Raw genomic sequence first — 15617 nt, forward strand, 5'->3', positions numbered from 1 at the left:
CCCATAATGGCACCAACTCCTCTCAAATACTCTGATTAGCTGTATTTGGTGATATGTTTTACATGGTTCCAAAACTAATACAGCCCGACATACCCGTTGGTGGGAGTTTTTACAAGGTAACAGGATACAGACAATTTAGGTCAGCAGTATGATCATGTTTATAGCTGAACTGAAAGTGCCATGTTTTGTGGTAATTTTAAAGAATATAAATGGCTTGTCCCTGTGTTTTGCAGTTCTCAGTTACACTGTTCTAATCCACTTGCTGTGTGCTAACATTTTCTCCTGTGTTTTTGTCTCTGTGCCATAGATCTCACTCTTCCAGCTGTCGTTCTGCATTGGCGGCACGCTGTGAGAAAAGACTCCACTCCTCTGTGCCTCAGCGCCCCTCAGACACTTGTCCTTGACATCCAAATGCTCTGTGTCGATCGTCGTGCCAGCAGCCTTTTGTGAGTTATGACGACGGCTGCTTCTTTGACTCAGGAAAGAGGCTCCTCCTCCGCTCACCAGTGAGCAGATCACATGGTATAATGAAGAGGGGTCCTGAAAGTCTGCTCTTCAAGGAGTCTGCCAGCAGGATATGAGTATTTTGAGCCCTGTGACGGATAACAAATCAAACCTTGTGGGAGTTGTGGGAGGCCCAGACGAATACTCCAGAGCCATGCAGTCAGAGGAACTATTCAGCAGGAAACTCAAAGCCCTGAATGGTAGCATGGGACCACCAGCCTCCAACATGCAGGGGAAACCTGAAGGTGCAGGCAAAACAAATGGTACTCCAAACATGCCTAAAATGGGTGTCAGAGCCAGGGTGACAGAATGGCCGCCAAGGAAAGATGGATGGGACGGACGGCCTTCGCCGAATTACCAGAGTGTGATACCAGTTTTTCAGAACGGTCAGCAGGACCATGTGGAAATACTGGAGCAAGGCGAAGCAGTCTGTCTAGAGGTAGACTACTCAGACACAAAGTACACACTGAGTGACCTCCTCAGCCACTCCCCACTGAAGGGTCTCCACCCTATCCGTCAACGCAGCAACAGCGATGTAACCATAAGTGATATTGACTCTGAAGACATAATGGACCAGAATGCTGTCAATCCAAACACTGGGGCCTCGCTGCACCGTGAGTATGGCAGCACATCTTCTATTGACCGCCAGGGCCTGAGTGCGGATGGCTTCTTCACCATGCTAAGGGGCTACAGAGTGGACACCCTGGACCACCGTAGCATACCACCTATGGGTTTCCCTGAGTTGTTGCGCTGTGATGCCGCCCTCTCCCCCAGCTTGCAGACAGCAGCACAAATCGCCAGGGGTGAGATAGTCCACATTCCAGGCTACGACTACATAGACCCCTCTCTCCTCTATAGCCGGGAGCGGGAGAAGTCCTTCATGAGGCGTCTCAAGTCGGATTCATCTGAAACATCTCTGTTCAGGAAATTGCGGACCATAAAGAGTGAAAGTGACGCCTTGCGGCTCTCTATGGAGGAGGACCGGCGGCCACTCAGTTTCCAGAAATGCTTTGCTCACTACGATGTCCAGAGCGTTCTTTTCAACATCAGTGAAGCGGTGGCGAGCAGAGCTACCCTGAGCCAGAGAAAGAACACTACTACTGGAGCCTCAGCTGCCTCAGCAGGAGTTGGGCCTGGACTTGGTGGAGTGCCCTGTGGTGGAGCCGGGGCTGGACCTGTAGCGGGGCCAGATTGTGGAGCAGCAGCATGTAGCAGTGGAAATGTCCCCATGTTTGAGTCTCCGCTAGGCAGCAGGGAGGACTTGAACCCTAAGGAGAACCTGGATGCCGATGAGGGAGACGGGAAGAGCAACGGTCTAGTGCTGGGTTGCCCGCACTTTCGCAACGAGATTGGTGGTGAGGGCGAGAGAAGGATCTCCCTCTCCAGAGCCAACAGTGCCAACTACAGTGGTGTTTCAGAGAGCTGCTCTTTTGAATCGTCTCTAAGCTCCCACTGCACCAATGCAGGAGTCTCTGTACTGGAGGTGCCTCGTGAAAACCAGCCTATCCACAGGGAGAAGGTCAAACGCTACATCATTGAGCATATTGACCTGGGAGCGTACTACTACCACAAGTTCTTCTATGGGAGAGGTAAGAAATACTTATCGTAAATGTGTCCTAATTTGTTTATAATAGCGATGATGTTGAGGATTATTAAACTTTCCAGACCAAATACTTTTCTTTGAAACAAGACTATGCTCAGTGCTATGTGAGATCAAGTTCCCAAATGGAACAGTCTGTGCTCATAGGGTCAGATATCTTAACAACCCAGTTATTTTTGTAGGACCAGATGAAATAAGGGCCAGAACAATAGCAGGCTTGTGTTGGGTGTGAGGGTGTGTGTTTCGCTTCCTCGGGAGAGGAGCGGTCATGTCCTCTCTGTGATATTGCTCTGAACCCTGCGGAGAAACTGTGATTAGTCATGTGAGAAGAGAGAGGTGAGCAAGAGGGTGTGTTGCAGCTGTTCCCCATGGAGGCCAGAGGGGTTTGAGGACCCCTCTTTTGAAACTATGGGGTCAGCAAAACCACGTCAAGGTCCCATATCTCCTCATTAAAACACCTATGTGATTGACGCTGGAAATACCACGCCGACCCCGACCCATCACCGCATTATACATATCTGTTTTTCCCACTGTCTCAGTGTACATTGCTCTCAGTAGATTAAGTTACCCATTCTTAAGCCCCCCAAAAAACAGCTGTTTCACCTTTCACACTGAGAGATGTCTGAACTTCTTCAAAAACATACTCTGCATTAAAATTTGCTTCAGCATGACAGTGTGCAACCTCACCGGAGGCTCGACGTCTCCAGGCAAGGTTAATGAGACCATTACAGATCTGCTCTACTTACAGTATGTTTAAATGTATCATTGAGCTTCCTCAGATAATTATTTCCTGTAAAATGTTGCCTCACACACTACGCATCCAAAACCTGATTTAGCTGTATTTGGCCTTTCTCTGTGGTAACGCAGGCCAATGTATAATTGAAATGCCCTGTGTTGCTGTCAGTTTCATTTTGACGTTAGCGCTTCGTTATACAGAAGATGTCTTTTTCACAGTATGTGGATGGTAACCCTTGCCCTTCTTTCATGAGGTGTTTTATTGGAAAGACAAGTCTGTCATCACCTCTGCTTCACCGCAAACAAGCAGTCACACAAAGATGCACACACTTGCGCAAGCATGACCGCGTGTCACCACTTTAGGGCAAGCTTTTATCAACTTGGTCCGAACATTGATTCCATTGATTGCCTAAAGCCCTCTTTCCCTTAGCAACAGGAGTGTTTCTCCTCAGGCTGCCCTAATGGATACAATGTTTCACATACACCCTTAGGCCAAGCCTTTTTACATATAGGTTTTAGTCACATACTGTAAGTGGGAAGACACTGAGATATAGAGGCTAATTTACTGTATATATAAATATATTTATGGAGATGTATGACCTGAAATAAAGTCTTAGAGCGCCAAAGTGCTCTAAAACCTTGGTAAAAACATTCAGTGTAGGGCTTTTAGAATACTTTGAAGGCTTCTCTGCAGTGTGGAGTGACAGGAAGACAGAATAGAGGCGTTATTTGACAAGACAATCAAAGTCATCCATTTCGCAACCTTTGCCGAATTGTCAACACCGAGTAATGTGTGCAACTTGTGACATGTTATAGACATGTGTTGACGAAAAGCTTTCTTCTCAAGTCGACACTGTCGCCCTCACTGTGGCATCGGTATTTGCATTCCTGGTGGCCTCATATGCATAGACAGCCCTCCTACCACCATTTGACCTCATGCCTCACAGAGCATTTCTTCTCAGTCCACTGTCCCTGACAAGCAGCATTCCTCAGATATTTAACCCCGCATTGACTCCATACAGTTAATTTATTATTCATGCTGATCAGGGATTTGCCCCAGTGTTGGTGCCACAGTGACAAGAACCATCATATTTACATAGCATGCTCTACATGGCATGGAGGCAATGTCTAAACCTTGTGTAGAAATCTCTTCATGAATGTTAGTGCTGAGAGTCCCTGCTGACACTTTTCTTTTGTTGTCTCCTGAATCCTGGTTTTTCTCTCTGGCTTTAGCCCGGATTAGGAAGTGTTTGCTCAAGGCACTGCTGTGCGTGTGCAAAGCTCCTCTCCTGTCCATGTCCTAAACACACACACTGTACTATCTCTATGATTTTATCATTCATTCAACTGTATTTTGAGGGTTTTTTTTAGAACTGTATAGCGAATGTCAAATAGAATACTTTTTTTGTTGACACATAAATTTGCACTAATCTTGTAATGCTTAACAACTGAAAGTCTAAAGCCCTGCTAGAGGCCCCTCTAGTGTTCATTAAATTGTTCATTACACCCCACAATCCTAATCTGCCTACCAGCATAGAACTAACAGCATAATTGCAAGTTTGACTTTTCTGAAGCCTTACTAGAAGTGGGGTTTAAGAAGTTCAAAAGTCCAATTGGTTAATTATTTTCAGAACATTATTATTGTTTAAAAAAATGTCATGGTACTTTAATTTATAAAAAAAAAACAGGTCATTAAATTGATTACTTGATCCAAAGTCAATAATTGGGTTTTTTGATCATTGATATTTTTTTAAACAAACATACCAAACATAGTTAAGTTCTAGCTTCTCAGTTGTGAGCCTTTGCAGCTTTTCTTTGTCTTAAATGGATAATAAACGGAGTATCTTTATTTGGTTTGGCAAAATAAGCTTGGGCTTTTGGAAAGTATTATTTTTCTGATATTTCATTGACAGTCATTAGCCCTAATATAAATCTGTGCATTAGATGATGATGTATTTTCTGCAAGAAATGAACATTTTGACCCCTGGATTGCAAAAGACCAAAACTCATTGAGGGTCTACAAATGAAAGGGTATTCATCCTCAAGGTAGCATGAAGATACCAAGGAAAGTTAATGAGAATCTGCCTATTACAGTTTGTCATTTTATGTCTATGCTGGAGAGATGTAGAAGTTACAAATGCATTTAGTGTTTTTATCTGAGAGCTGTGGATATCTTATCTTGCTATCACTATTTGAGATAACTTGTCAGAGCACAAGTGTTTGTCAAGAAGGAAAGTCTGACCAGATGGTGGCATGAAACAAAAAGTCAGAGGTCATTAATATTTTTAGCAATCATCTCCCAGGAAACATGAGTATTCTCACAAAATATGATGTTAATCTTGCTGTTATTGTTGGCATACTTGCTCTGGAATGAATTGTTGGTCTGTTTGATGGATATCCTTAGGCCCTGCTGCAAAAATACAGTTTTTGAATGATAAAAACCTATTTTCCTGACCAACAGTCCATATGAATCAGTCAGTATGTTGGTCTATTCCAGTAAAGGACACCGATTCACTGAGCCTGGCGACGGGAAATGCTGGTAGCCTACTGGTCTAATGCACATACCTTTTAAGCACTTTATCCTGGGTTTGAATGTAGTCAGGAAACTTAATCACATGTCAGCCTTCCTTCCACCCAGCGCAGGCAGTCATCCAATGAAAGCACTATACAATTAAAACAAGAACAAAGGTCAATATGACTGCTATGTCACTCAACTTAAGACCAGGTTTGCTACAGAACCACAGGCAGATTGGCTATATTTAGTAGTGTGAGACACAGGCTGGTGGCCAATCCAATAAAATCGAAACAATAAGACCAAAAAAGTTCTCCATGTTTTTTGTATTATGAAGGTGTGCATGTGGTAGGATCACACATTCTTCACATTGAAATGGGAAACAAAGAAAGATTACTTTAAGGTTTCCTTTGATCACAAAGTCCTAAATTCTGAATAATATGAAATAGTATTCACCTAACCCTAACCCAAATTTTAAACATTTAAACATGTTATGAATGTTTGGCCCTGTCAGCCAAGACTGGAGAGCACACAATGTAAAGATGTAACGTCAACCATTACCGTCTGATGCCACCAGGTTTTTCATCATTAGAGGACTGTTAGGAATTTGGAAATGCCAGCTATGTGATAGTGAATTAACGTTACTCGAATACTGATAGCAGCACCATGTGTTCAGGAGCTTATCAATATTTCAGTACTGCTCAGTCAGGAAACAGCACCAATTTAGTACATTTTCTCGATACCCATCTCTAGTGAGTATTTTGGTAGTGTGAAACTATTTGGGTCAGAGATGCGGTCAGAGTGTGTCAAACTCTCCAGAGCTCTATTTTTTATTTATTGTTTATTTAGTTTTTTAAAATCCCAGTGCTAAAACTAAAAGCCAGAGGTCCCAGGTTCAAATCCAGAGCGAATCAATTTCAGATCTCGAGTGGACCCCTGCTGCTCTCTTTAATCAGTGTCAAAGCTTGACCATGGTCAATCCACAAAGCGTTTTTACATGATTAAAAAAAATATGTGGACTCAAAAATCCACATTTGCATTCTGTCAAAGCAAAAGTAGTAGTTGATAAAGATGATTCATATTCTCAAAAATCAATCCATGTATTAATTATGTTTTTCACAACTGTCAACACAGAGTGTTTAGAAGCACGGATATTGATGTGATGCTTAACATGTATTTAATTCTGATCTTTCTTGCTTTATCCGACTCCAGAACATCAAAACTATTTTGGGGTAGATGACAATCTGGGACCTGTGGCAGTCAGCATCCGCAGGGAGAGGCTGGACGACGGGAAGGAGAAAGAAGGCATGCAGTCCAGCTATCGGGTCACCTTCAGAACCAGCCAGGTAACTTTGATGCACTCACGTTCATTCTTTCTGCCCTGCTTGTTGTTGTAAATCAATAAAGAACTATTACAGATGCATGGCAGGAGAAACCAGCGTGATTTCTGTTGCTCTATTAACATGCTTTTAAAGGGTATTTCGCATACACTGCAGTCAGTAAGACATGCTAAGATCACTCAGCTCAGGGCTCAGTCAGGCAGTACAAGAGTGCAGGAATACTTCAGTACGCCTGAAAACAAGCGGTGGCTTCTCTCAGCTCTCCCTTCCTAAATCTGCTCCTAGCACCCTAATATGTCCAGTGATTCTGTACCAGTTGGCCAGTCATGCAGACACTGATGCAGTCCATCAGTCAGTGTGATCGCCTTTGCCCGCTCTCACTATCACACGCGCACACGCAGACACATACACACGCACATGCACACACTACATGATTAATCCACAAACTGAGATGCACAGTCCCACAGTCCCTAGTGGTACAGAACCCTTGATTGATGCTGGGTGGTCTCATCCACTGAATAATTCAGGTGCAACAGATGCATCAGGCAGGGAAATGTCACTGATATCTAGTGCCATTCTTGGTTTGAAGCACCACTCCCACGATAAAACAATGTATCTGGGTCATGCTTGCCCTGCAAGTAGCACGCAGACAATGTTTGAACTCCCCAGCCACTGGAGTGTCTATTTGCATGTACTCCTATCATTTAGCCTGGGCGCTCTCTGCTTCGCTGTCCCACTCTCACTCTCCTTTCCACTTTCGGTTAAGTAATCTGCTTTTTAGATTGACTCTCTGTTGGACAGCAATCGACCACTGACGTCCATGTCCATAGGCTGTGTGAATGGAAATGGGATTTATGTGCGTAAATGTGTCTGTAATGTTCCAAACAACAACACAGGGATACAGAGTGGGTGTTTTGAAGCTGTTTGGTTCAACGTTTACTGGCACATTAATGATCTTAACAGTAAAATCCCACTTAACATCTAGTGTTCAGTTAGCCTACCTTAATTATTTAGAACTTGAGTTCCTAATGCTGTCCAATGGAGCCGTAATGGAGCCATTGCCCTAAATAATATGGCATAATACAAAAGTGTATTATGACTGGCTCACACAGCAGCCAGCATATCAGCCTGATCTCATTTCTAGTATTTTGGAAATACAACATAATGGCTCAAGCCATAAACAATAAAAGTGAAATAAATCAAATCAAAGGTTCGCAGGCAAAGTGACCACCATGGTCAGTGTGCACACACAGACTTAACCCTAATACATTGTACAAGGGTACACTAGAACCTCAGAAGACATATAACAGACAGACAGTTAATTAACCGAATGAATCTTTGCTATCTGTGTCTCCTGTCAGCTGACCACACTCCGTGGAGCCATCCTGGAGGATGCTATTCCATCTACGGCGAGACATGGGACAGCCCGAGGCCTGCCACTAAAGGAAGTGCTTGAATACGTCATCCCTGAGCTCAATATTCAGTGCTTGAGGCTGGCCCTCAACTCCCCCAAGGTCCCGGAGCAGCTCCTCAAACTGGACGAACAGGGGGTGAGTACAAACTTGTGCTAATGATGATTAAACAGCACTGGAGCAATCAGAAGATATGTGTGTTGATCAGGGGAGCATGCTAATAGGGAAAAGAAGTTTAACATTTTTTTTTTTTGGCATTTTGGGAAACATTTGGGAAACATTTTGGGTTGTGGTTTTACCTGGGGTTATGTGCTGGACTATTTCTTGTGGCTGCACAGTCGTTTACTGGATTGTTGTCGTCACAACGCAAGGTTACCAGGCAACTACCTGAGACTCCAGGAAGTCACTGTGTCAGGAATATAGTCACATAACCTCCCATAAAATCACATAATGTCATCAGATTAAACCAGTAAGAATAATTAGTGTTATTTAGTTGGCTTTAGAAGTGCTAGTAGGTGGATTTTTTTTTACTATGGATGGAACCAGGCTAACTTTCCCTTCCCTGTTTTCAGTCTTTATGCTGAGCTAAGTTGACTGGTTGTAGCTTCAGATTTGTCTTTTTATCTAACTTTTGGCAAGAAAGCATATAAACGTATATTTTCCCAAAATGTCAGACTACTGCTTTAAGGAAGGAAAAACCTTTCAGTCTCACCCACACAGATTTTCCAATTGTGTTACTTTGAAGCCATCAGTGCCATATTATGAACAGTGTTATAGAAGAAAAGGAACGTTGTAATATATTCATGTCATGCTATAGACTTTATATTTCTAGCATGTGTCTATCTTTCAGACATCTGTATCAACTATAAAATGAATCTGGGGAGGAATTAACTTCAAATGGCAGGAGTATTTGTCCCATATGTGGGCTGCTTATTTTAGATGAACACTGTCTCCCGGTTGGAAGCACAAGACAGCCAATATAAAGAGAATCAATATGAATCCCACACTCTGTCTAGCCAGCAACAACTTTTTTGACACCCTTTTTTCTGGAAACTCAGACACAAGCTAGAATAGCTCACTTTTTCACAGCTTACTTCATCTGTGAGCCGGTGATTTGGTATTCTGCCTGGATGGTGGAGGGTGTCATTTTGCATTATCTCTGTTTGCATAAAATGGCTATTAGTGATAGGAGCTCTCTATATTCACAGGTGTCAGAGATGGATTCATTGTGTGATCTTAAGGCCCTTTAATTTCTAATATAATGAAACGGCAAGATGGAAAGTGTGTGTGTGGGTGGATCTGCCAGCGGTGCACTGCTTGTCTTACTATCAGAGAATTGGCTTCTTATTAGTGTAATTACATTCGTTAGCATAAGCCCATCCTTCCAATTGACAGGGGACAGACTCTTATAATAGACTGTGTCAGCCGTGTTCCTCTTGAATATTAGGATTTTGTTACACACATAAACAAGAGGAGTGTAGTGGTCTCTCTAAAGCAAGTTAAATGCACTTAAGATGATGACAGACTTTGTGTTTCTAATTATTGCAGAGTAACTTTGTAAATGCTCTAGGAAGTTATTCCTGCAAGAACTTCAGGAACTGATATTGCGTGCGGGAGATGGCTTACTTGCTGTACTCCCCATGCCTTTGCTGTGAAAGACAGTCTGCAGATACAGACTTTGATGTAAGACTGAAAATGACACATAAGACAGAAAAAAAAGCAATAAAGTAATCCAAGTAACCTTTTCCACTCTCAAACTACTTTCAGAGGAGGGATGCCTGGACTAAGTGGGGCTTAAAGCTCTTCCAACTGGCACTACTCCTCACAGACCTCAAACCAAATGCCCAGTGGAGGCCAGTTTTATATTTGGACATCAGTATTTTTGTACACTCCTGTTTTAATCATTAATGTTATGCTTGCCGTGCAAATGTTTAATATGTCAAGCACCCTGCAATCTACTTTTTAACCAAGCTGGACTTTCACCGCTCCTCTAATGTGTTTATACTAGGAAGCTAATATTGGACAGGAAGAGCTGTAACTGAGAAAAGCAGAGTGGTCTGCCAGGCCTGTTTTGTTTGTGTGCATAAAGTTTTCTACTACATTTAGAAAACTTTATCTAGGGAATATTTGTGTGTATGCACGGCAATGCAGTAATGTTAGTTAGGGATGTCCCGATCCGATATTTGGATCGGATCGGCCGCCGATATTAGCAGAAAATGCATATCAATATCGGATCGGCCTGCACGGGAAAATCCCGATCCGGACTCCCGATCCAGTTTGTTTTCAAAACTCCGGTCCGTGTTTTCCAGCGCACCGATGTAGGTAATCCATTCCAGTTTTTTTCAGCTTTTCCCCCCAAATCCGGTCCGCGTTTTTCAGCACACCTAGCGACCTGTCCAGCATCCCACTATTTATTTTCTACTCAGCTTTTTTGTGTGTTTTGCTTTTTTTATACAGTTTACAATATTGTTTGCACTGATGGCTTTTTAAGCCTTGGTTTACACTCTTGTTGTTCAAGAGCAGAGCACTGATGCCAATTCAGTTTGTGTGGTTAATTGACTATTTATTATTTTGTCTATTTTGTGTTTATTTAACCCTGTTAAGAATAAACAGGTCAGCTTCTCATTACCAACCATTGTGGATTATTCAAACTAACCTAATTAAGTTGGCTAGTTGTTCTTAAGAGTAAAACCCTATTTTCAACTTGAGTATAACAACAAAATAAGTAAATATCTTTAATCTTTAATACATGCTTGGATCGGCCGGTATCGGTATCGGCCGATGTTAAAAGCTACAATATCGGTATTGGATCGGAAGTGCAAAAAGCTGGATCGGGACATCCCTAATGTTAGTCCTCTATTTATGTGTGTGTGTGTTTGTGTCGTAAGGTTTTTTTTAATGTTGCTATGAACAGAAAGCACGCCTGGTGAGTGAGAGTGTCCTGGAGCAAGACAGCCTTCACAATATCCCAATGATCAATTCTGCAGAAAGAATATCCCTGAAAGCAGTGTTGTAGACTGTGCTGTAATGGCCATGGATGTAAGAAAAGAACAGAGGATGTGAATTTTTTTTTTTAAAGGCTATTGATATAAAAGCTCTATCTGCTATATCTATTTAGCTGTAAAATAACTGCAATCTTGTTGCACTTTATCGGTTACTATTAGTTTCAGAGTTAAACATGTAATTTTCAGCTTTAATTTCTTATTCTTGATATCAAAAGAAGGGATCTGATAAAGATAAAGGCTAGCCCGCAGGAGCATGCTGGCATCTTAGAAAATGTAACCGACGTAATAATATTTGGTAATAGTAAAGACAACATCGACGAGGTCAGAGAAAGGCTGCTAATCTTTCCTTCTCAATAATGTTGAACAAATTACCTTCTTCCTCATCTAGAAAGCCGTTTTTAGTGCACGTCTTGTCTTTGCCACCACTGTTTCTGACCCATGTCATAACATGAACATGAATATAAACACAAAATCTCTTCAGATAAATAAATGTGTGACATTGCCCGATTTCCAACGTCGTTCTCCAATTTTTGCAATGGTCTTTTGATAGTCAACATGTTAAAGCTTTCACAGAACCATAAATCAGTCCTGATGCCTACAGCGACACTGCAACTCTGAAGTGTAATTCAGGCTTAAGTGAGATTTGTTCCACAGGCTCAAGAGAGTAATCTACCACCTACCGAGGCTGTTATTGCAGCACCATAACTTGCCTCTCCCTTATGTAAATCAATCCCCTGTCATGATATTGAAACTTCAGGATTAACTTTTGTAGTGACCAGAATTTTTCCACCTTCATTTATTTCCCACTCCTTCATTTCTATTTTTAGATTGCAGTAGTTGTTTGTGCAGCGGTGCATGATGATGGAAGGGATGTTTTTGGAAGCCATATTTTGGGTTTGTGCCGCATTGAGACACTGCACTGTAGACAGATGTCAGTGATGTTGTGTGTCGTGTTGGGACACTGCTGTATCATCATCTCATAGCCACATAGTAGTCTGTGAGGACCTCAATGTCAGCACAGGTTGAGAACCTGACACTCAGCGAAAAGGGAGACCAACATGTTCCACCAGACAAAATGACAGAGTGGGAAAACAAACATGGGCTGCAGCTCCTGCAGCTCTGTCGCTCACTGGGCCTGTCCATAGTCAGCAGCAGTAGGTTTTGAGGGGTTTCCTATGTTAAGTAGACCTACAGCATATCTCTGTCTAACAGTACAGTAGATTATTTTATCACTAACCTCAGTCTGGTGTCTCTCAGCGCTGTCAGAACACAGCAAAACCACAGTCCACCTGAACTGATCAACATGCAATCATTAAGTATCAAAGTCAACCAAACTACATACTATTAATAAAATAAAAAAAGCTACAAATGGAAGGAAGGTAGTGTGTAAACCTCTCAAAACACTAATACAACAGAAAACTCCAAATAATGCATGCAGAGCAGTATCAGGACAATACCTACTAATTAAAAAAATACAAAAGAAAGCATTTAAATTTTATAATGACCAAAAAGAAAGTGACCCTAACACATTCCATAACAATGCCGGAACATACAGAGAGACCATAGAGAGAAGCTCCCTCAGCCAGCTGGTTCTAGGACTCTGTTCACAATCACAAGCAGAGCTCCCAGACAGAAATCCCATTAGACTAAACCAAATTATAAGAAAACAAAAGAGAAAACTATTTGCACATTGGACAGAATTAACCAAAAAAACAGAGCAAGCTGAAATGCCATTCGTCCCTAAATAGAGAATACTCAGCGGCAGACTACCTGACCACTGTGACCGATGCAAAACTAAGACAACCCTCAACTATGAAATCCATTAGCAATGAAGACTGTCAATCACCTGTGTACCCCTGCACTAACCATTTACACTGTGCTGATCTCTGTACATACACCAAACACACACATGTATATTTATTTCAAATAGCAACCTTTTTTGTTGTTTTTATTCCACACTTGCTTGTGAAATGTAAATGTTGGTTTCCAATGCCAATGAAGGAGGAAGGTATACAGGAATAGACAAAATTACTGTTTTATTTTAACAACGTATGCTCAGCCTGTTGGCATGTGCAGTATTTTAGCTAATCACTGATCCATTAAATTGGATATGGCTGTTTTTTTATGGATCCTCTACCTTATCAGAAGCTGGTGCCACCAAAAGACATCAAAGGCGGTGACACAATGAGTGACACCTCAGGAGCCTTATTCATGCAGGTGTTATATGTGCTGATTCTCAGCCAGTGACAAATTCCCACCAAAGGGCAATGTGATTGTCCTTGCCATCAGCCTGTCTGTTAAGAGGAGCATGAGGTTAAGTGAGCCCCTATAATGCAGGATGAAAAAAGAAGGACCACATCGAAGCACATCATGCCATTTTCACTGAGCTTGATGGTATAATGGCTTTCTGTCACCGCAGGAGCTTTAGTACAAAGCGGACCGCCTGATAGAGCAAGTCACCATGACAACAGTGCCAGGAGCACACCGGGAACTGATAACCTGTAAGGGAGGAAAAAAGACAATTCCAATTTGTTTCCGTAAATAGATCATCTGTTGGTTTTCACATTCAGAGGAACCTTGTCGTCTTGCCATATTGACATATTGACCTGGAGTCAAGATCAAGGTGCTGTCCTCAGCTGTGAATATTGGGCAACAGGTGCCAAAAGCAAGGTTGCTTTTTCTCATTCATTTTTTCCCCCTTTGACTCACTTTCTTGGCCGGCATCAGGGAGCTGTAAGCCATAAAAGATTCATGTTGGTGGAGAGGGCTTTCGCTCTCACCGTGCAAGAAGAATCACTCTGGATGTTTTATTTCTTCCTGTCCATTCACATGACAAGTTCCTATCAGACCTGTCATTTCTGGATAGTATTAATGTTCGGAGTAAAAATCTGCAAGATGTGACTGGCTTGTCTATGTCTATGAATACTCCCTTTTGCTGTATAAGACATGTATCTTTATTCTCTGTTGAATAACAGCTGAATCAAGAGTGTTATTAGTGGGGGGTTGGATAGATCCATGTTTTTGTCATCTCATGTCTGTTAATAGTATTGCACAGCTACAGTGAAGACTCTACAAAACAACAATATTGTATTAAAATGCTACTGCTTGCAGCTCATTGAGTTTTCTGCCATAAACCAGGGCGATCCTGCCTTATGTCTCTAATTTACTCCTTGTTGCTTCACAGCTGCTCTTAAGTAGCAGCTATTAACTTGGCTTGATTTATGCTCTGCTCTCAGCTCCTGAGAGTTCATAGCCTGGCTTTATAAAAGGGGATTTCAGCTCTCTCCCAGAAAGGTTACGAAGGCCTTCACATTAGCTCTGACATGATGGAAAATGGGCTCTCACATGCTTTGAGTGCATAATGTACAGTATGCATGAGTGTGGCGTGCTTGCTACATATCAGCTACAGGAAATGATACTTACTCACTGAGTGTCTGTGTATGTTCTTCATTGCAGCTAAGCTTCCAGCACAAGGTGGGAGTGCTTTACTGTAAGGCGGGCCAGAGCACAGAGGAAGAGATGTACAATAACGAGAGTGCTGGACCGGCTTTGGAGGAGTTTTTGGATTTACTAGGACAGAGAGTTCGCCTCAAAGGCTTCACCAAGTACAGAGCTCAGCTGGATAACAAGAGTAAGATAAAACATGCATTACACACACCAAACTAAACACACACATTTCTAATCCTGCTGAGTGCAGATGCTCTGTTCTATTACATATGGCTTTCTTTGAGCCTGCACGCTTTTTTAAAGCTTTTGTATCTTTAATCTTGGTCTAGATTCATGTCTTATTATATCATCAGATTATCTAAAACAGTGGCCATTTGTCATGAGGCCTGCGACCTTAACTGCCTTGTCCTGTGTTACAGCGGACTCCACCGGCACACACTCTCTCTACACCACCTACAAGGACTACGAGCTGATGTTCCACGTGTCCACCATGCTCCCCTACACGCCCAACAACAGACAGCAGGTCGGTAAACTCCACACCTCACACTCTATCCCCTCCAGCAGACCACCATGCCTGCCTGTCTGTGTGGTGGGCCTATGTCTATGTTGGTAATAAATCCCTGAGCAGATTCCTCTTTTAGGATATCTTCAATTCAGGCTTATGCCAATCTTTCCCAGAGGCTTGTTCCGCCACGGTAATGACCTATCAGTTGAAAGCATGAGCATTGCCATGGTAACAGTACCCCATAGTAGGATTTTAATCAATGTATCCCCAGGGGCTGGACTTGACATTGTATTAGATGTGCTTCTATGTCTGTCTGCGCTAACAAGTGGAATTAAGTGGATGCAGTGCTGGACTGGTGAGCGATGGCCCGATATAGCCGCGATTACACAAGATCACCATCTCAGTCTCTGCATTGCTTTTATGGAAGTACTGTTTTGAGCCCATAAAAAAACAGCAGGACCATGCTGAGATATTAAAAGTGAATAGGGAAGGGGGAACAGGGAGGGGAGTAGGGCATGACACACTGCAGAGACCTAATCTCTTATGTGCATCAAAAA

The 15617-nt window shown here is 42.4% G+C and overlaps 1 protein-coding gene across 2 annotated transcripts in view; it reads left to right on the top strand.

Annotated features, from left to right (window-relative positions):
• Positions 1-15617, top strand: part of LOC133991476 (signal-induced proliferation-associated 1-like protein 2) — an 85075-nt gene that overhangs the window by 31030 nt on the left and 38428 nt on the right. For both annotated transcript variants that reach the window (XM_062429898.1, XM_062429900.1), the window contains exons 3-7: positions 308-2093; positions 6564-6697; positions 8053-8241; positions 14565-14739; positions 14975-15078. In XM_062429898.1, the coding sequence (XP_062285882.1) occupies positions 578-2093; positions 6564-6697; positions 8053-8241; positions 14565-14739; positions 14975-15078 (2118 nt within the window). In that variant the 5' untranslated portion in view covers positions 308-577. The remainder of the gene's footprint in view (positions 1-307; positions 2094-6563; positions 6698-8052; positions 8242-14564; positions 14740-14974; positions 15079-15617) is intronic.

Source organism: Scomber scombrus, chromosome 12 (genome assembly GCF_963691925.1).
Source record: "Scomber scombrus chromosome 12, fScoSco1.1, whole genome shotgun sequence".
In the NCBI taxonomy this organism is placed as follows: Eukaryota; Metazoa; Chordata; class Actinopteri; order Scombriformes; family Scombridae; genus Scomber; species Scomber scombrus.